Source organism: Branchiostoma belcheri, unplaced genomic scaffold (assembly GCF_001625305.1).
Source record: "Branchiostoma belcheri isolate BF01 breed outbred unplaced genomic scaffold, Haploidv18h27 scaffold9, whole genome shotgun sequence".
Lineage (NCBI taxonomy): Eukaryota > Metazoa > Chordata > Leptocardii > Amphioxiformes > Branchiostomatidae > Branchiostoma > Branchiostoma belcheri.
The window spans coordinates 397695-419636 of record NW_017804575.1 but is presented as its reverse complement, the minus strand read 5'-3'; the positions used below and the strand labels follow the sequence as shown (position 1 = coordinate 419636).

General features: G+C 43.3%; 1 protein-coding gene across 2 annotated transcripts; it reads left to right on the top strand.

Annotated features, from left to right (window-relative positions):
- Positions 1-1978: 1978 nt before the first annotated feature.
- On the top strand, positions 1979-20697 carry LOC109487879 (vitellogenin-like). 2 transcript variants are annotated; one of them, XM_019791986.1, is made up of 28 exons: positions 1979-2070; positions 2272-2304; positions 3360-3907; positions 4234-4500; positions 5212-5378; positions 5976-6159; positions 6473-6622; positions 6949-7143; positions 7635-7808; positions 8206-8559; positions 8773-8932; positions 9406-9579; positions 9869-10002; positions 10471-10614; positions 10888-11123; positions 11655-11967; positions 12361-12699; positions 13094-13294; positions 13595-13735; positions 13939-14066; positions 14404-14515; positions 14959-15319; positions 16032-16201; positions 16903-16974; positions 17624-17806; positions 18163-18319; positions 19048-19238; positions 20260-20697. In XM_019791986.1, the coding sequence occupies exons 1-28, from the start codon at positions 2028-2030 to the stop codon at positions 20350-20352; spliced, it is 5424 nt and encodes a 1807-aa protein (XP_019647545.1). In that variant the 5' UTR covers positions 1979-2027; the 3' UTR covers positions 20353-20697. The 2 variants fall into 2 exon arrangements, with proteins under 2 accessions (XP_019647545.1, XP_019647544.1); XM_019791985.1 differs by having other exon boundaries at positions 17618-17806.
- The last annotated feature ends 1245 nt before the right edge of the window (positions 20698-21942 follow it).

The window sequence follows — 21942 nt, the reverse complement described above, 5'->3', positions numbered from 1 at the left end:
GTTATTTGCTGATTCTGCACGTCCCGTATCTCTCTCATGAACGCCTTTTGTTGATCATGTATCTCCGTAATGAACGCCGTTTGCTGTTCGCGCATGGAGATGATCTCCCGTAATCTCCAAGCAGATCTTTTGGTGGCTAAAAAGATAGTATCCAACACGCGGACAGTATCCAGCCGGCCGACAGTATCAAATTGACCACCATTGGTGGGGATCAGGACAAAAAAAACGGCCATATATAAAAAGGTAACGATCATTCCCCACAACCTCTGCTTGGAGAGTAATCTCCCGCACCATGAATAGCATGACGACAAAACTCACCACAGCCGCGAGTCTTCCCTGGATGCCAAACTAGTATCGGGCCGTTAGCCGTTTTCCTTCGGCAGCCGAGAGTCCTTCGCCCGCCTGCCTAAATTACCGCTACGGGGGAGTTGAGCCCGAGTACGGAGTTGGCTCGTTTGTCCGGCCAGCCAAACTCCCCCCGGGCTAGACTCCCTTGTAGCGGTAATTTACGCCAGCGGGCGAAGGGTTTTCGCGGCCCGGACAGCGAGTTTGGATTCCAGGGTACCGCGAGTCCTGACAGCGCCATGGAGATTCCCAAGGTCCGCTGGTTTCCATGGCGACCTACAGAACCTTCCGGAGCTGCCTCGCCGTTTGGGAACAGCTTCTTGGACATCTTCGAGAAACCTGGCGGAACATGACTCAAGTGGGACTCAGATTACAAACAGCTAAATCGTTTGATGATAAATTGTAGCAGCTTTCAAATTAAATAATCTGCGCCGGGGACCCTCACCTGTGTCCTGCATCCTAACAGGCCTAGTTACCCACCTATTATCGCTCCCGAGTCCTACATCCTTTCCGCAAATAGCCTGGTTACCGACTGTTGCAAAATACTTGTCTTAAAAATAAAGAGTTTGCTAGAATGTTTGCCTTTCCAGTACACTTCATAGTCTGAAATGACCATGCAGAATCAGAAGGAAATCTAACATTAACAAGCAACTATTAATATTAGTTTGGTATGTTAGTTTGGTATGTTTTAGCGTATCAAGCGACAGAAGTAAGTGGAGAGCAGCAATACACAAAGGGACAGAACTGTTTTAAAGCTGCTAGAGAGACCAGGAAGGCAGACGCAAGGAGCAGACGAAAGGGACTCGTAGAGGAGATATGCGGCACACATGAGTACTTCTGCCGATTCTGTGGCAGAGCCTGCCGGGCCAGAATCGGCTGTACCAGTCACGAGAGCCGCTGCCCAGCCAGACCCGCAGAGCGCAGAGAGCGACTGAAGCTGCAGATCGTCTGGCAAGACGACAGAGGCCCAAGGGCAAGGCCAAGACAAGATGTTTTCCTTCCTACATATCTTCTCAGTTCCTCAGAATCCCTGTGGGTGTAAGGGTTGCTCCAGAAAAGGGCACTAAGGGACGATAAAAAGAAGCGTGTCGCCTGGTATGTGCATTGACTCCAGGATAGCATTGCGATATATTTTTTCAATTATTTCTAATAGCAACGTTGCTTAACATCATCCTTACATTGTCTGATTAGGAAGCTTAGTTCCTTCTTGGCTGAACCGTGCTTACCGGAATATCGAATCCATCACAGGTAGTAAAAAAACTATCAATATGCAACAGCATACTCTGACTTCGAACGGTCAGAAAAACAAGTCATTAATAAAAATAGCTCTTGATTTCATCAGCAAAACGGCTATTAGAGCCTGTTTACCCCAAACCAGCGGACTCTGCGAAATCCGAACCTGACAAACAAAAACTCCGCCACAATTTACGGAAATCCTTCTTGCCCGACTTGGCAAAAACGTCGTCCCGATGTCCAAACCGGTAACGCCGAGTCAGCAACAATCTGCCTCCGTCCTTCAACTCAAGCCAAAGCCAATACCACGGGGAGGCAAAGTCCATGTTTTTCACCCCTGTGATCAACAACACGCATTTCTCAGTAGGGTTGTTTACGCCGGCTGTACAGTATAAATACCGACCCGATCCCCCACCAAACCACAAGCTGCTTCAACCTGAAGCATCACGATGAACAGGGTTCTCCTCTTATTACTAGGCTTTTGCCTAGCCCGTGAGTACTCTTAATTTCTTTGTGATTATTTTTGTACTGTTCAACTGTTAACCTTTTTCGTGTCATATATGAAAGGACAATTAAGAGGGACAATTTGAAAGCTTTGCTTTTCAGGTTCATGCAGCAATTTTTTTTCGCAACTTGTGTCTACAAGGATATATAATATAAGTGTCTCACGTTTCCTCTTATTTCATCACACAGAGGCAAACATCGGGCAAGACCAGCCTGTCCCCGGTAAGGGAAAGCTGCTATCTTTTTATCTCAATAGATTAGTTTTAGAAACGACCAGTGGCGATAGTCCTAAAGACAAGTTAGTAACTTGTACCGTGCCATTTTTTTCTATTCCAACATTTATCACAATACATTATATGCAGCCATCAACGCAGACAAACGCACGGACAACAGACATACTCATTTTAACTTGAGTTAAGGGAAATTCGTGTGAAGTGCATTTCTCAATGGAAATGGTAGGGTTCGAACCCGGGACCTCTTGGTTCCGAGGCAAACACTCCAGCAATCGTGCCATTGGATGATACAATATCAACCCGATGGGGCCATGGTTGGCACACATTGCTGTCAGTTTGTGAATCGGATCTGGTTAACATTTTTGAATGTAAGAACGGTCATTCCATACATAGCTATTACCGCAAATTTGAAGCGTGATACGCAAAACAGTGAGGCATTCATTGTAGCCTCTCAACATATCATGGTTATCAAAACATGGTCAGCAATGTGGGCTCCGCTCCAAGTTGTATCCGATGTCATCACGATTGCATCATTGTAACATGCGACGCATGCCACAACACATACATGGGCTCAACAAATACAGTAACGCAAGCACGACTTCATCCACTCTTTCCGGTGTTATTTGGTATTGACGGACCAGAATACATACTACGTATATATACAGCCATACTGTAAACATATAATATTATAATGTTGCATTGGGAATAGCCTGCCTACATCGAATATAATTTGAATCTCATCGAAGTCTTTTTCTGATTATTTGACCATGGGTACAACAGACATAGCCTGGGTCCCATCCTATTTGTATGCCGATGCTTCCATACTCTAGGGGTTACCTAAGGAGAGTATGGCCGGCATACAAATAGGGTGGCACTCGGTCCACCACAGATCGACGACCTGACAACTAGGTTTTTTTTCCAAATAGGGAGAATAATTCGGGTGGCCGAATGATGACTAAATATTATCCGGTAACTAAATAAATAATGTAGGGATAGTACCATATTGATATATAGTTTCCGTTTCTATTGCTTCCCGTCCTGTAGAGTACCGGCATGGCCAGGACTATCTGTACCGATATGAAGGGGAGATCAAATCCGGCCTCCCGCAGACCTCCCACCGATTCTCCGGCATGAAGATCCGGGCAGACGTCCGGCTGCAGTTCCAAACCGACCCGCAAGACGTCCTCATGCGTCTGGAAAAGATCTCTCTCAGGACCCTCCTTGGAGAACTCGACTCCCCCGAGGAGAAGCGGATGATGACGATGAAGACGTCTGCTGAGGAAGTCGTCCCCGATCAGATGTACGAGGATTCCTTCAAGCAGGATCACCTGGACATGGCGGAAGACTGGTGGATGACAAGATGGCAGAAGAAGAAGGAGGCTTCTGAGGAGATCCAAGAATCAGAGAAGACGTCTTCTGAGCAGAGCTTCAGTCAAGAAGTCCCCGAACAAGACATGCAGGAGTTCCGTAAGCACCTTGAGAAGGTTATAAGGTTCCGCTATGAGGAAGGGGACGTTAAGGACATCGAAGCCAGAAAGGACGAGCCTCAGTGGTCGATCAACTTCAAGAGAGGCGTTCTTCATCTTCTTGAGGTAAGCGTTTCATAAGAAAAGCGTCCTCAAGAAAACAATCAAAGCAGCGAAGACGTTTTCCCAAATTTTCATTCCCAGCTACCATGACATAGACATCACACACGTAACGTCAGTAGTTGATAAAAAGTGTTTATATCGCCCCCCGTCTCTGTCAGATGTTAAAATATGATAACCACTGACAGAGATTAGCTGTTTGATGTAGCACATCACCAGATTATCTGAAATTAAATTTAGAAAGCAGCCTTTTTTTGTTTCCTACTGGTGCACTTTTGCCTTCTCTCAACCAATCCTAACTGCTTAAATCCTGATTATGCACCCTTTTCCAACTGACTATGGATCCTCGTAAGTCTGAACTGATGGACCGTGACGATGACGTCACACCAAACACGTCCTACGATAGGTCCGCCACGGAGAGGATCTACCGCGTCATGGAGGATGACGTCACAGGGCGGTGCGAGACCCTGTACAACATCCGGGACAATCAGGTCCAGAAGAACATCCGGGAGATCGTCAAGACCAAGGACTACAGGAACTGTGAGGAGAGAAGGGAGCATGCACAGGCCATCCAGTCTGGATTCATTCCCAAACAACAGGTTAGACTTCATAATAGATTTCTGAAGTAGTTTTTACCAACTTTAAAACACCCCTTATAAGACATTGTTTCGATGTATGTTGTCTGATTTTTCATTCAAAGAATTTTTAAATACTTCAGCGTTAAAAACTTTTTGTCTTAGTTAAGAGAAATCGTTAAAGATTTACATTAAATAAAATGTTTAAAGAACTTTAAAATTCCTGCGGCCACATAGGGCATCTCCTTGGTGCTGAAATCACAGTGCCGTGTTATCACTTTGATAATTGCAGCGTTTTGTGAAATAATCCTGAAGCTGTCGTGCTCTTCGATGTTTGAATGATATATAAGTAAAGAGACTCTTTTGACACAACCAAGTCTTTTATTTAGCCGACGTTTCGGTGACCGTTTGTCACCTTCCTCTGGGCAGTTCTGACTGGTTCACATTGCATTGCAGCACAGGTTCCGCTGCTACAGATGCATTCCCAAATGTACAATATTTACATATGCGTGATTGGATTACAGGGAAATATATCTACAATGCGTTCCTAAGCGTGCGGAAGTTGGATATTTATACATAATGGCGGTTACTACAACGTCGGCTGAATAAAAGACTTGGTTGTGTAAAAAGAGTCTCTTTTACTCAGTGTCTAATACCAACCTGCTGAAACTATTCACGGAGGATCCGAGTCTAGTACTCTGCCGTTATGTCACACGACCCCATTTTGAATTCCAGGAAGAGGAGCGGAAGGAGCTTCTGGAGTCGTCCGTGCAGACCCGCGCTGACGTCATGATGGACAGGAACGTCCCAGACAAGTTCATCATCAAGTCTGTGGAGTCACGTGGTCAGCACGTGTTCCAACCGTACTCAGACAAGGGCGGTGACGTCATCACATTCGCCAAGTAAGAACCTGGTTTTCCCTGCTGCCTATCCCCAAAACATGACAAGTTTGGCGCCAAAAGGCTACCGTAGCTGGCTGATGTTACAGAAAAAATACTTAAGTTCATATTAACGTCTATAGCATCTTTTGTTAAATGATCTCGGTTTGTGAGGTAAAAGGCAGTGGAAGGAGAGGGTTGGGCTCCACTTTCCAATACTGTACCCTAGACACAACCCACTACTCGTTAAAAACTGCTCGTTTAAAACAGTTTGAGTCCTTCCCGCACTAATGCGTGGTGCATAGGGCGGTGCCCTTCTCCAGCTCTGTAATCCTCGGGCCACACAGTTACAATCACTGCTGCAGGGGACTAGTCCACTGTGTGTGTCTAACTCCCATACCCTTTCCCAAATGCTGAGTGCTAATCAGAGAAAGTATGTATGTACCATTTTTTGGTCTTTGGTATGACTTGGCCGGGGATCGAACTTTAGACTTAACGAATACGTACAAGGCGACCACTCTACCCACTTGGTCATTGCACCGCTACTGCTCGTACTGCTTAAAAAAAGTATGGGGTTACCTTTACCCACCATCTAAGGATATGAAATTTCCCGTTCCCCAGACAGTCCATGAGACTGCTGGAGACCTCACCCCTGACTGAGGAGCTCCCGGAGCCGGAGACATCCGAGCGGAAGGGCGGCCTCATGTTCGTGTTCGAGGAGAAGACACGTGACCGAACCTGGGACCGCTACCTGCGCATGAGCGACGCCCAGAAACACGACTTCACTCAGATGAAGAAAGAAAAGGTAACAACGGAAGTGTTTTTCTGAGTTTGGCATTTTTAAATGATAAAAACTCGCCCATAGGTAATAGTAATATGTACCTTGAGCTTTAGAGACACATCGCAAGATTTTTTTTTTGCTTTGTGTGCAAAAGTAGGCTATGTTTTCAATTCTAGCATAGTGCCGTCTGAACAGAAAAACTAGAAAGATAGGTTTTGGTGATTTTTTTCTCTTAGATAAAGTCTGTATCGAAAATCATCATTGCACATTGAACAATGGTTTAATATCTAAATTTTGTCTAGGGCAAACTACAATTTTTTCAATGTCTACTGTTCAGATCCAAGCCCTGTGCCAGGACATCTCTGTTGACCTGAAGAACGGAGTTTCCATGGAGACGACCCGGAAGTTTATGGAGCTGGTGGAGGAGCTGCGGGATCTACATCCGGGTCAGCTGCAGACAATCGTCATGGAGGAGATGACATCTCAGGTGAGTTTACCATCCTAATATGATACCTAAATGTTGCTATCCAAACTTAAGTCTGTATGATGCCTCGTCAGCTACTTGTACCTTAGTCCTGAAACCATCGTAAGTTTTTTGTATGAAGTTTTCTGTATGAGGTCAAAACTGACCCCATACTGTTTTGCACGATTTTTTTTGTGACTCGATTTTGTGATTTTTAGATCATTTAAGCCATAAGATCATTTAAGCCATACGATACTGTACCTTCAAGGCATAGCTACAAAGGTATTTCATCGTCTGTAATGCTGCAATGGTTCAGCTTCTTCTAAAAGTTTCCTGCCTTCTTCTGACAGCAACAAGACTGGCAGAACAAGGACACCCGGAAGATCCTACTTGACGCCCTGACCTTGGTGGGAAATAAGGAGGCGCTCAAGGTCATCCAGCAGCTGATGGAGGAAGACAAGGTCACGGATGACGAGTGCGCACAGCTGCTGACCGGGATCTCCCTCTCCTTACAACCATGTCCGGAGTCTGTCTCTACCATGCTGGTAAACAATAGCTTCTATTTCTGTATCTGTTTCTGTATCTAGATCTGTATAGCCGGTAGAACCGCCCTTCGGCGTAACACACCAGCTTCGCAGTCACGCGGCGCGGCGGCAGCTAGCTATATATCACATCGAACGACTTGTTACACTCAGTCTTTGCACATTCAATTGCAGGAGGTGTTTAAAGCTTTCTAGTGATGATGCTCTAATGCAACTGTGCTTGATGGCAACGAGTTCCAGTCTACGATAGTTCTGGGGAAATACGATTTTTTTAATATCTTAATTCTTGGTTGATAACTCTGATAAAAGATTTTCGCATGTCAGTGTATAACGAGCATTCTAAGACAAAATGTGCTTCGTCTTCTACACAGTTACTGTTACAGAGAGTGCAAATTCTGTTATTTGGGGGAGTCTGGTTATACCTACCAATTTCGATCTGGAATTGATAAAAAGAACATGTCACCTGAATGATGGTCTATATTCCACCCATGCAGGATATCGTGAAGTCTGCCCGCTCCCAGTCCAGTTCGCAGGTCCGCCGGTCCGCCTGGCTGTCTCTCGGCACGCTGCTGCACGGTCTGCTGGCTCACGGGAAGGACGGACAGCTGGAGAAACTTCTGCCGGACAACAAGGAGACAGTCATGCAGCTGAGGAGGAAATACTCACAGGTCAGTACTACAGCTGCGGTCGTGTAGCGCAACAGTAGAGTGCTCGACTTGGAACCAAGAGGTCCAGGGTTCGAGTCCTGACATGCCACTGATCTTGTGCCCTTGCCTTGGGAAAGGCACTTGACGCGACGTAACGTGTTATTTGTTCTATCTGTGTAACACAACACCAGCAACAGCTTCCGAAAAAAATTTCATCAGGTTGGTAGAATTTAGGAGACAGGTATTTCTTTTTACACAACCGGTAAATTCTCACCTTGCTGACGTTTGTGTTCCACGTGTATTGCACAGTTGCAATTTCAATAAATCAAATTGCTTTGAGAAAAAGGAGAACAAATATGTTTCCCTTCAGGAACTGCAAAAAGAATTATTAAATTATTTACAAACATTGTTTCTTCAGGAGCTGATGACCTGCCTGGAAGACGCCCCATCCGACGACGAGAAACTGACGTGTCTTAAAGCCATCGGTAACGCCGGTCTGGAAGACACTGTGGACCGTCTTCAGGACCTCATCACCGGGAAGAACTCTGACGTCACACCCTTGGAACTCCGTGTAGAGGCGATCCGTGCCTTGTGGCGTGTGGCTGAGACGCTGCCTCACAAGATCCTGAACATCCTGTTCCCCGTGTTTAACAACCCGCAGAGGGACCCTGAGGAGAGGACCGCGGCGTTTGACGTGATGATGGCGTCCGACCCCACACTGTCGGTACTAGAGATGATCGCTCAGGCAACACAGAGGGAGACCAGCAACCAGGTATGGAAATAACACGATCCTCCACAGCATCCGCTATAATTCTGGGCACGGCGGGGTCATGGAAACATTACAGCAAGTTTGTATCAAAATACTAGTAACACGATTCTACACAGCGTCCGCTGTAATTAAATCCAAGATCATGGCACAGCGGGGTCCTAGGAGCATTGTAGCGTTTTCTTGCCAACACTAACTTCCCCACGGTTTCTTGTACAGGTTGGCCAGTATGTCTACACTTCCCTTAAGAAGTTGTCAGAAAGCGAACTTCCCAAAGACAAGAGAATGAAGAGGGATTGCACAATCGCCCTGCGTCTTGCCAAGCCCTTCAACAAAGGCATCCAGTACTCCCAGAGCCGGAGGTTCCAGGCTATGGACAGTAAGTGTGCTTTTATGTTGCATAACTGTTGCAGAAAAGCAGATTATACGTTGTGTAGACAACATTCAAAAGGCTGTGGAAGGAGGCAAACGGAAGTGGAAGGAGAGGGATGGGTTCTGTCTTCCAACACCATGCCCTAGACACAGAGGATTGACAACCCACTGCTTTTACAGCATCAGAAGGACTACATGACTACCTTTACCTTTTTTTATGTTTACCGAAGGAAAACATATCGTTTCCTCTTCTTCTGTTACCATCATGATGGCAACTATTGTTTGGTTACATCATGTTGCAATTTTATAGCAGGAGGGATTTGGACCCCTGTCCGACCATATATAAATGTGTTTGAGTAAGAATTAACAGAGCAGACCATATGCGGAGGTAAAGACAATGTTTTTGCTCTGCAAATGTTACGTTTCTAGTTTAAAAAAAATTTTCTACAAATCTACATAGTTACATATTTCCATTTCCAGAGGACATGCGGATGGGAGCCGCTATGGACATTAACACCGTTGCCGATAAGAGCTCCGTCTGGCCACGTTTTGCCAGCGCCAAACTAGGTGTGCACGCGCTGGGCTATCACATGGACGTGTTGGAGACCGGAGTCCGCGTGGAGGGACTACAGGCCATGATCGACTCGCTCCTAGGTAAAAATATTTGTAGTGCATGTCATAAGGACAGACCAAGACGTCCTGAGTTCGAATCCTGCCATGCCACCAATCTTGCGCCCTTGGGAAAGGAACTTTACACGTTCAATTTCCTCACTTTACTCTTATGAAAATGAGTATGTCTGTTTGTTGTCCATTCGTTTGTCTGCGTTGGCGGCAATTTGCGTAGCCAGTGAAGTTGGAAACATAATGTTCAGTCAAAGCAAAAATTAGAACAAAGTTATTTTTCTTACTCACATAAAAATATTTGAAAATACACTACTTATAGGTAAGGATAAAGAGGACAAGAAGAGCATCTTCGATTACCTGAAGAAGAAGAGTCAGGAGCGCCACCTTCTGAAGAACCCGGAGAACAGCAGGAAGTCTCTCCACGACATGGAGATGGAAAAAATCCAGCAGAAGGTGAGGAATAAAGGGTTAACGCCCCGCCCCGAGTTGTATATAGTGAGATAATCCCTGGTCAGGTGCGATAATCGCCAAATAAACCACCGAGTGAGCGTATATCGCACCTTACCAGAGATTCTCTCACCATATACACCGAGGATGAAGTGGGACATTATTGTTATTATCATATAGCCCATCCAACTGACACGCCTCCAGATTGTCCCTTAGCATGAACAGATGGTTAATGTCCCGCCTCAAGATATTTATGGTGAGATAATCACTGGCCAGGTGCGAAAACTACAGAATAAACCACCGAGTGAGCGTACCATTGATAGTCCTGCCCCGTGTAAACTGGTATGGTCCAAAAAGTACTTTTGAAGTTACGGCCTGATAACCGATGAGAAATAGAACTTTCTTTCTGATTGGTCGACGTCTTCTGGCTGTATGATAATTTTCAATTAAATAACTTTCCTACTATTACTCCAGCTTCCAGTGGAAACCCGCCGGACCAGCGAGCCCCGCGGCCACGTTTACATGAAGTGGTTCGGGAACGAGATCAGATTTAATCCAATCAACAAGGACGACATGCAGCAGCTCATGAACCAGGGCCGCTGGCCAATCACAGACAATGTTAGTGATACAATTTTTAAGCAATTCATAGTATCCACAGATTTTGATGTAACTGCTCTCTAATCAGAAGCTGATTTAACTGTGATACTTTATCATGTATTTCCAAGATTTGCTGAATAATTTCTAAAGAGAATTTGTTACTGCGATTTTTAGATAATTATATATGCATCATAATCAATGTTATCATTGAATACTTTAGACGTCTTTACTTACTACTACACCTGCAATGTATGGTTCCCTCAATAATGATAACCATTCAAAAACTACAAAAAGGAGGAGGAACTACGTCACGGCATGGATACTCACGTGACCAAGGCAACCAAGCTTGTTGAAGCCTCCAGGCAGATTCCTACTCAGCTGGGCCTGCCGATCACCTTGGAGATGAACTCTGCCCTCCTGATGACCTCTGACCTGACCACCAAGCTGAAGGTCACACCAGGCATCTTCCGGGAGGACAGGCAGAACCAGGAGGTCAAGGGTGTAGACTGTGAGGTCAAGGGTCACCAGGAGTGAGTATAAAATATTTTTTTAATCAGTGACTGTTTAAAAGGGGGTCAAAGAAACAGCCTGAGACTAATTTAGAAGGACAAAATCTAGTAATGAATGACAAACAGTTGTAGAACCTAAACTTTGGTTGCTACACCTATAAACGTAAAGGATCGGTGATGATGATGATGATGAATTGGTGATTGGAATGCGCCATGATTTCGTAGCATACCTCTACACTGCATGTAGCAGCTCAAGAAATAATTTTATTGAAGGATAAACACTCATAAACATTCATTCATTCAGTCATTCATTCAGTCATTTACCCTGATCCATTGATTCAGTGGTTTTCCTTAATGCCACGATCACGATCGTGATAATGATCATCCTGGCATACTCATTTTCACATGAGCGAAGTGAGGAAAGTGCTTTTCTCAAGGGCAGAGTGTTCAGGTGACAGCAGGATTCGAACCCAGGACTCCTTGGTTCTGAGCCGAATACTCAGTTACGACACACAAACCCTATTCTTTCCATTCTCTACTCTTGTGATATAGCCTGGCCCTGCAGGTTGTTGGTAAGATGAGTGTGGACTGCCGTGTCATCCAGTCCGGAGTCGCGCTGAACGCCGTGATGACTGCCACCCTCCCCCTGTCCGGGAAAATGGCGCTCGACCTGGAGAACAAGAAACACCAGCTCAGCATCGACACACCCGAGAAGGAGCGAGAGCTCTTCGTGTGGAAGTCAGAGCCGTTCGTGTTTACCGAGGAGAGACAAACCCACCCGAACCCCGACGGAGTCGAGCTCGAAGACAAGATCTTTAAGAAGATGACAATCCAAGGCAAGAAGACGCAGAGGTGGCCAAATAAGGCGAGACAGATTGCCTCCATTTTTCCATTCAATAAGTTCTGATAAAATCTTGATTTCTCCACCAAACAGAGCACGTTTGACACTTGACCCATTACCAGTTGTTATTATATGATATAGTCCTTCATCAAACATGACGATTGACAAACTCATTTTGAGTTGTGAACTTCAAGTTCCTTTTTCCGTGCTGATCATAAAAGGGTGATTGAAAAATATCGGAAAGTATGACCAAGCTCATAGTTTCAACAGATGTAAACTGAAAGAGAGATGAAGACAGAGAGGGAGTCAGAGAGACAGAGAGAGACAGAGGCAGAGAAAGACAGGCAGACAGAGAGAGAGACAGGCAGACAGAGAGAGATGATGGAGTGTGTCTATAACAATTATTTCTTTTGGCAGTTCCACACAAGCTTCGGAAGGGAAGAGCTCGGGATGGAGTTCTCCCTGGACACCAAGATGGTTTCCCGCATAAACAAGGAGCAGACCTCCCCCTTCCAACCCCTTACAGGCCCCATGGAGCTCCGACTGTCCTGCAAACCAGGCATGCACGCCCCCACGCAGATCGACTTGGAACTGCAGCACAGTGAAGACACCGTCCGCCACTTGAGTCCTCTGGAGCGCTTGGTCTTCACAGAAGAGAACGAAAGAAGAAATGAGCTGCGGATGGAGGTGTTAGTTCTCGCTAAGCACCCCCAGCACCCTCGCACCATGAAGATTAAACTCAACGTGTATGACGAGGTTTGTTTCTTTTAACTGTTTGTTGTACATCTTACTCTCTGACGTTTAATATTTTTTCAACGATTTACAGTAAACTTACTGACTGATTTGCCACCAGTCAATGTATGCTCGCTTTGTGCCTGATCTGTAGGCAATGAGCATCTTGGTAAAGACACATAGCACGAAACATCAACTGCTCTTACTCCTGACTTCTGTTGCGGGGATAAAGGGCACTGGAAGGAGAGAGATGGTCTCCTCCTTCCAAAACCATGTCCTAGAGAGAATGGACTAACAACCTACTCAATAAAGGCTGTATCTGGAACTGCACTGTTGTACCTTTACAATATAAAAGTCTATGGAAAGTTCAACTTAGTTAATAGTCCCTGGGACTTGATTATTTTGGTGTTTTAAATAGATAAACCCGGAAGACACGGGAACTGATTCTGAGGAGGCCCGCATCCCCGGACGGTTCCGTTACGGCAAGTCTGATTGGACGGAACCTGGCGTTTCCATGGAGACTGACGTCATGATGAAGCAGTGGCTTGACCGGATTCTGCGCAGAACGATCGCAGTGCAGCTGGAGCGATCTCCCATCCCGGGCCAGGAGACTCAAGATGTTCGTATCTTCTGTTAGTTCTTCCTGAGTGAACATCTTCGTCTTAAGGGGCTTTTAAGGGGAAATGACTCAATTGAAAAAAAAAATCTATTTTGAAGCGAATCCCCGGCCCCCCTATATATTTATATATATTATTAGGAAGAACGGATGTAACAGTAATTCATTCTATTTTTTTTCCAATGCATTATTATTGAAATCTAGAATATTGAGAATGATTGTAGGGATATGCGTCCCTACGCTGTACATTATGCCAAAGCCGAATTTACCTGTATTGTAAGATGTCTTATTTTCTGACTGCAGTTTAAGCTGTGCGTGACAACTGAGTTGGAGTTCCCCGCCGTGCCTGAGTGGCGTCTGCTGCAGGACAGGAGGGTCAGAACTAACGTCAACGCCAAGTGGGGACGAGACTGCTCCGGGAACGACAAGAGGATGAAGATCAATGTACGTCACTTCTCTAGCTGCGTTCTTGTTCTCATATGGTCTTTTCAAGCTGTACCATTTTCTCAAAACGTAAGCAATTTTCCCCCTTTCTTTCCACTTTTGAAAGTATCTGAAACGTTTATAATGCAGGTGAGGAAGCACAGGCAAACAAACACACTGGCACTCAAACAATACTCCTCCAATATACCTTCTTTCTCTTACAGGCGAGGTGGCAGAAATCCGATGAACAGCGCCGCCTGGAGCGGAAAGAGGAACTGCAGGAGCAGCACCACTCTAGTCAGGAAGACACAAGCGAGGAGTTCAGCCATCCCGACAAGACTACCATCTATAGGTAAAGATTGATAACTACAAACATGGTGCTCGTATATAACGTGGGACAAGGGTCAATTTGGAGGCTAGCATCTGTTAAATGACATTTTTAACAAAAAGAGATATTATTTTGTTTTAAATTCTGCCTTTTGTGTTACACTGTACAACACTGAACGTTGTTCTCAGTGTCTCAGAGACTCCGGGGTTCCAAAGAGCGAATTAAGCTGAAATATTATTTGGCATATGAATCATAGTATTAGGAGCGCAGTCATGTAAGACCCTCATTAATGCATGGTTTCTAATTATCGATACAACTCATGAATGAGACCATAACCATGTTTGTGTGTGTGTGTCTGTAGTGCGTGCCTACAGGACCGGCGACAGGGTCTGATTGAGACTCCGGTCTGCAGGAGAGCGGTAGAACAGCGCAGTCAGCTCAGACAGATGGATATCGACATCGAGTATCACAACGTAAGGCCGCGCCATTTGACTCTTTGGCTCTGTATAAGCTTAGCTACAACAAAGAATGTTAGGTACGTGTGAACCGCTACACAATGCTTAGAGAGGAACGCATTTTTTTTTTAAATTGCTCCGAAATGGGTTGAACATTCTTGAACACCTAACCTATTTTCCACACATATACATTAAGCTTTAAGAGGTATACCTTAAGATGATTGTTGATGTTGAAAATTGTATGAACAGTTTAAGAATCTCTGAGCTGTTATACTTAGTCGTTTCGTTCAATGCAGCTTTCTAGAAAATACATTGTAAGAAATAATGCATGTCTAATGTTATTCTTGAGATGCCCACTAATTTTTTAAGACCACAGGTAATGTACTAATAATAGCCATTGCAACTTTGAAATGTGCCTATAATGTGAATCTTGGTCTATGTGAAACTTCCTATATTTTCAGATTCCCACCTGGATGAAGGAACTGTCCTCCGTAGTAAAGCAGTACATCTACCACGTCTTCTTCGACCGTCTCACTGTCCAAGACATCGACATCCACAATGACGAAAACAAGCTGCGCATGCGCTGCACCGTCGATCAGGAGGAGAAGGAGATGAACGTTACCATGGCAACGCCAGAAGAGAACGCCGAGATCAGCAGAATCTCCATCGAGGAGCCGAAGATCCGTCTAGACGTCTCCAAACTTCTTAAGGTGCCTATGATGAAGACGGTGTGGAACGTTGACTTCCCCATGCAGTTCCCTTCCACAAAGAAGACCATGAGAGAACAGTACATGGACATGCTGATGGGCAACAAGTTTACCAGTAAGTTTTACTTCTTTGCCGCTATCTTTCTTTTCTTTCTTAATTTCAGGCATCCATGGCCCATATAGAATAAAACATACAAATAGAAATACATATGATAACAGCAATTAAAATACATGCTAAGAACACAGACTGTCCCAGAAATTGTGGAAGAAATTTTGGCAGAATATTACGTGGGAGTTGAACAGATTGGATGATGTTTAAAAAGTTGTCCAGACAACATAGGAACGAATAGAATTGTTTGCGCCATGTAGCGTCAAAGGTGTTAGTTCTATGATAAACAAACATTTCACTAGCATTAATTGCAGAATCTGGTTAAAGTCATTACTATTAAAATCTTGTGGACATACTTTATGGACGGCAAATTTACCCGTGGGTTCTACTTTCTTTGGCCTTAGCTAAATTAATACAGTAAGTTCACTTGAAAAAACATTTTAAAAAACTGTCGATGACCAGATGCCACTCAAATTCTTGGAGTCACTTTTGACAGAAATCGTGATCAGAATTTCTAGGTTTGCCTATCAGAGTCTGTACTTTACATGTGGATACTTGCTGAAAAAGTTAGAACTTTTCGACTTCAATATACATGTATGTCTCTTTAGATTTGTAGATCAATTTGAAACACTAGATCTAGACCTTTTCAGAACTCTCTTAGTGGTTGCCATATTGTATTTTCACCAAAATATGAAATTATGACCTGACTTCCCCACAGCTTACTGCAAGTTCCAGCCCAACAACAGAATCCGGACATTTGACGGAGTGGAGTTCACGTACAAGGTCGGACCGTGTGACCACATCCTGGCCAAGGACGCCTCTCCCGAGCAGAAGTTCATGGTCCTCGTCAACAAACCCGACATGGAAAACACCAAGAAAACCGTCAAGGTATTTAGCAAAATCTTGTTGTTGCTGTGTTAGTGTGCAACGGTAACTTTTAATGAAAGTTTATTGCAAATACATGCCCGAAGGCTAAAGCAACATGTATGAAAAAAAGAAAGAAAATACAATGATATATGAGACTACGTCTAACATTATACTACATTCTGCAACATACATGGTACCAGTTTTGCTGGGTTTGGCTTCTTCTTTTGAGGCAGAATGAATTTACTCACTTCTTCTGTACTACTTTTTTTTTAAATTTTAGTAGTAAAATTGTTTTCTTGTGGCGCAGAATAGTGGTAAAGTAAGGGGGCATTTTGGACACGACGGTAAATAGTTGGCTTCTCATACCGTCATGAAATTATAGACTATTGAAATGATTTTCGTCGTCGACTGCATTTTGGAGCAATATTTGCAGTCATCTCTTAACTGTTATTTTAAACACGATATAACATAGACTCCGCCAGCGTCACTTTCGTACGGGGGTATGGATCACGGAATTCGAGAAAAAGGTGAATGATAATTGGCCAGGAGAGTCTGTCTGCGGATAGTTAGTTCACCCTCTAGATATTCATGAATTCATACAATACTGTAGTTAAAAATCTATCAGCACACATTCAATGAAATACATTGTATAGACATGATGGTTAAAGTTCTCGGAATAAAACTATGATTGTGACAATGCCGGGTACCTTTACCACCCTCAGGTGTTTCTGAAGGGGAAGAAGATTGAGATGTCGGTAAACAACGATCAGCCTTCCAGCGGGGAAGAGAGACAGGTAGTACACGCTTTTACCCATTTTCCACCGTAGAGCTATATTTATTTTGTAAGCAGATTTTGTTAGCAAATTAATGTCAGCTAACAGACATAATAAAGTATCCAACGCTTACTTTGTTCTACAGGGTTTATAATCCAGGCATTTGACCTCATTCAGATACAACTGTGTAGATTACACAAAACTGAAAAAAAATCATATAATTAGGAAATATTGATCCATGGTCACAAAACTTATACCCTATAGGATAGCGATCATGTTAATCACAAAATAACAGCTTGAATCGAAAGTAAACCATGCAGTTCAACCCAATTTGTTTCTCATCTTGCCTTTAAACATTCAGAATCATCTGCAAAATGCTCATATTTTGCCCTGAACAGTTGAAAACAGTCCTTTTCTTCCTGGTTGTTACAGTTATTCCATCTTTCAATGCAGTGGTATCATGAAAAGTTCAAAATTAATTGTTTAAATTTTGAACTGGCCTGGTGTGTTGACTTCATGGCTCCTATCGTACCATTTTGGGCCATAATAGGATGCCTGGGCCTGTTTTTTTTTTTTTTTTTCGCCCGCCCTCTCCATTATTTTTCTAGAAAAATTCGTTAACCAAGAAATTAAATTTGTGTGGCCTAATGATCATTCTCTCTAGATGCAGATCACCATTGACAGCCGCCAGGTGTCGCTTCCGCACATGATTGTCCACAAAATCTACAAGGACGAAGAGGATGCTGGGAGTCCCGTCATGTTCACCCTCCAGAAGGTCGGGAAGAAGGTCAAGGTCAACTGTGATGACCTTGGGCTGATGGTGGAGACGGACGGACACAGCACGGATGTCAAGGTCAGTCTGTCAATCAGTCATAGATACAGTATGTCAGTATGTAGGTGACAGTATGCATCAATCTGCAACCTTAATCAAAATGTTTCCAGTTTTAATGCCAAAAAATTCATTCTCAAAACCTCGAATATACAATGCTGAATATTTCATATTCGGCATGAAAACTGGACATATTCTAAAAATAAGAATATAAGGCAGATATATTGAGACATACTGCTTCGCATTAGCACATTTGCATCATTATTTCATATAAAACAGCATAGAAACGGGCTCCGAGATGAATTCTTTCGTTCCTGGATGTCACCTCCCATATCAGCCCCTAACAGTAACCGTTTTCCATCGGCTAATCTGACTTCCAGATTTCTCACGACTACCGGGGTAAGATGGCGGGCCTGTGCGGGAACTTTGACGGGGAGCACCACTCTGAATATGAGGGACCCAGCCGGGAGATCTACGCCTCTCCGTTCGACTTTGGTCTGTCCTACAGGATCCCCAGCCCGGAATGTCACCAGGAAGGTAGTCAGCTCTATAAATGCTGATGTCTTGTTGTTGCTTTATAGTGAATCGTAGCTTAAACACAGTCTCCACCTATTAGCCAACGACGATTAAGAAATTTTAATTAAATAGAATAATTTCCCAGGCGGGAAGTTTTGTCGACATATAACCGTTACTTTAATTACTTCCAGTACAGAGGTATTGTTTTGGGTAGTTTTGTGAGTGAGTGGCCAAATATTCGGTTTCACTTGATTGGCAGATTTTTACTTGGTATTTCCTGGATTCAAGGATTTGGTCACCAGGATTTATGCATTATAGGAAACATAGACCATGGTGTAGTTTGATATGTATAATTTGATTTAGTTTGTAATTCATTAATGAAAACTATGTCTATTTCTTGGTAGTCTTAGCCTGGTATCCAGTCTTACGTGATTGGGGGTATTGGGGTGTTCAGGCAGGTTGTGCCTCCGGGGTGTCTAATAGCTTCCCCCGTCCAGTGCGACAGGCCGTCCCGGTAGGAGTGTTATGCTAATTAGAGACAGTAATATTGCTTGGGGATTTGGTGTTCGTGGAGGGCTAATCAATCTCTCGTGAAATACACACCGGGAAACCTATGAGAAGCGGGCGGGATAGAGCTCTTGTGGCCCCGACCACGATCAGACTTGATACAAGGCTACGGTAGTCTTGAATTCCTGAAGTCCTGTTTTTGACATAGTATTACGCTGATCGTGTTGCTCTGTTGACCCCAGGTATGAGCCTGTCGGTGATGCGTAACGTGAGGATCACCCAGCTGAACGAGTTCGGGAAGAAGGAGACTTGCTTCTCTAAGATGCCGGTGGCGCAGTGTCCCGAGGGATTCAAGGTCACCCGGAGTGAAACCCGCGACATGGAGTTCCACTGTCTGCCGTCTGATCTGAACAGCACCAAGAAATACATCCAGGTACATGCCCGTAGCCAGGATTTTGAATGGGGGGGGGGGTTCTTCCCACTGCTTGAAGCGCCGAAGGGGGGTCCGGGGGCATGCTTCCAAGGGGGGTCCCTTCATCCTTCCCGGAAAATTTTGAAAAATGAACCTTCTAAAATGGCATTTCGTGCATTTTTGACAGGATTTCCAAGAAAAAATCAGAGATAAATTTTTTAAGGGAGCAGTTTTTCTACGATTTCAGTCTATCTTTTCAAGAAAAATCTTGGACCTTTACATAAAAAGTGGACCAAAAACTGAACCTTTACATAAAAAGTGAACCAAAAACTGGACCTTTGAGCCTTGTGGGGGTTCTTCTGAACCCCCGAACCCCCCCCCCTGGCTACGGGCATGAGGCACCCTTACTTATTGCTAAACTTGATTATTTTGTATAATTGATTCACTTATTCATTGTATTGTTTCACTTACATTTCCCCTTACTTTGGTATTGTCATTCATATTTGATTTGACATAATTGTAACAATGTTAGATCATGATGGGGTAGATAAAAGTATCAGACAAGCCATTGTGGCTTTTTCTCCACCCGTGCACATTTACTTTACTTTTTCGTTATGTTTTTATAATTACGTATTATGCATATAGATAAAATCAAGATCAAATCAAACCTTTAACTTTATTATTTATATTCAAAAAAGAAGGAAAAAAACAGACATAGTGGTGGCACACTGAAGTAGACAAATGTTGACGTCAACACTTTAAAAACACACACAGAGAAATCAACGCTAAACACTGTGACTGACACGTACATAATTATATTATATATGAAAATGCATAGAGTTTGCAAATGGAGTTAAATATAATTTTCAAAACACTAAGTCTTATAGAAAACTTATGAGTACTCACCAAGTCACCTTTTGTAGTGACCACCTCACACGTCAACTTGAACTCTATGAGTCAAATTTGTACTTTTTCATACAATGTCTAGATTTACAAAACTAACGAGTTGGTCTTCTTTTTTCTGTATTTGTTAAAACTACAGTTGCACAAGACGAAACCCCTGGACATGATGGCAAATAAACGCACCGATCGCATCGAAGAGGTCGAAGCAGAACTCGAGTGCGAGATGGAGTGACTGCAGCCAAATGTGTCTTACTTCTACCCGGTTTACTACAAATGAAAAATCCACGAATCGCTTGAAAATGTAGATATTAAGCTCTGATTTAGCACCAATGTGTATATCTTAGAAAGGCTTACACAGTTTGAATGAGAAAAAAAGCTATTCTAATAATAACATATGATGGGCTATATTTATGAAGAGGAAAAGAGTCGTTAATATTTTAAATTTTCTTAAAAGTAATATGTGTAGTTTAGCTATATGATGATATAATGATATGATTATATGATGATTATTATATAATGATGGTACATTTTTGCTGGCCAAAACGGAGCTTCATATTAAAACATCATGCACACTCAACTGTCTTATTCAGTGATTATTTTAGATAATATATACATGTATGAATACAGATAGATATATAGATAGGATTATTAAACGATACTGATTGCTGAATAGATAGATCATTATGCATCGATGGATAAAATAAGTATTATACGGATAGCTATATAGAACTGCCTGAAAGACAATTTGGAGGTGCGCTACGATCCATGTAGCATGCGGTGCTGAGTGAGTGAGTGAGTGAGTGAGCGAGTGAGTGAATAAGTGAGTGAGTAGCTGAGTGAGTGAGTGAATACGTGAGTGAGTAGCTGAGTGAGTGAATGAGTGAAACTATATAGATAGGAATGAAAGATAAATACATAAATGGAGAGCGAAATGAATGAACGAAGATTGGTATCGAAATAGAAGGAGGCATGAATGGTTGGGTGTATGAATGGCTAGATGAATTGGGTGGACTCGGTATATGTTTTGCTATTGGGCTGGAGTTGATGCAAGTTTTTTTTTTTTTTTTTTGCTTTTATTGACTGAATATTGTATATGTGTTTCGGGCGTGAAAATTAAGACTTTTGGTGGCCCCCGGACACCCCTATGATGCTGAAAGTGGTCGAGCGCGTTGACCTTTGGTGTGTTACAGCAACGAGGGTGGAAACAGTCAACAATGTCACCACGTACACAGGAAAGTTCTCAGTCAGTTTGAGTGAGCGAACTCTTTGAAGAATTCTCTTTGAATCATGTTCCTGTTGGATTTTCTTGAATGCTCTCCCCCGAAAATCAGTCTGCCACTGCGGGAAAACAAAATTCCTTTGTACATGTAAGTCTTGCACACCATGTCTGAAGCTAAACCTGTAGACTAATCATGGTTTTATTTGTCATATTCATACACAACGTTATAAAGATCGCATACTTGTTACTGAGAGTGCAGTACAAAATGTACGAGCAAGCCGAGCCGGTTTGTANGACAGTCCATATTTCTGGATCAAAAGTCATGATCACTTTGATATTCCAGAATATGTGGGAGTGACATAAGTAGTCAAGTTTCAGTTCAGTTTCAAGAAGATCAGTTGATGTTTTTGAATTTATGCCAGCACCAGAAGTTCACACATTGTAAACAATGTGGCTGACAAAAATAAAGGCAACTTTGACAAGGTGTATTTCTGGATCAAATGAATGGATCTCCTCAATATTCTGGAAGAGGTTGGAGGGATATCTCTAGTTATGTTTTATTTTACTTTAAACAAGATTGCTTCATTTTGTTGAATTTATGCT

Excerpts from the sequence above, each read along its gene's own strand:
- LOC109487879 (XM_019791985.1), top strand. The coding sequence starts at position 2,028 with ATGAACAGGGTTCTCCTCTTATTACTAGGCTTTTGCCTAGCCC. Across the intron at positions 4,501-5,211 it reads GATTCATTCCCAAACAACAG|GAAGAGGAGCGGAAGGAGCT; the intron begins GTTAGACTTCAT and ends TTTGAATTCCAG. Across the intron at positions 10,615-10,887 it reads GCTGGCCAATCACAGACAAT|GAGGAGGAACTACGTCACGG; the intron begins GTTAGTGATACA and ends AACTACAAAAAG.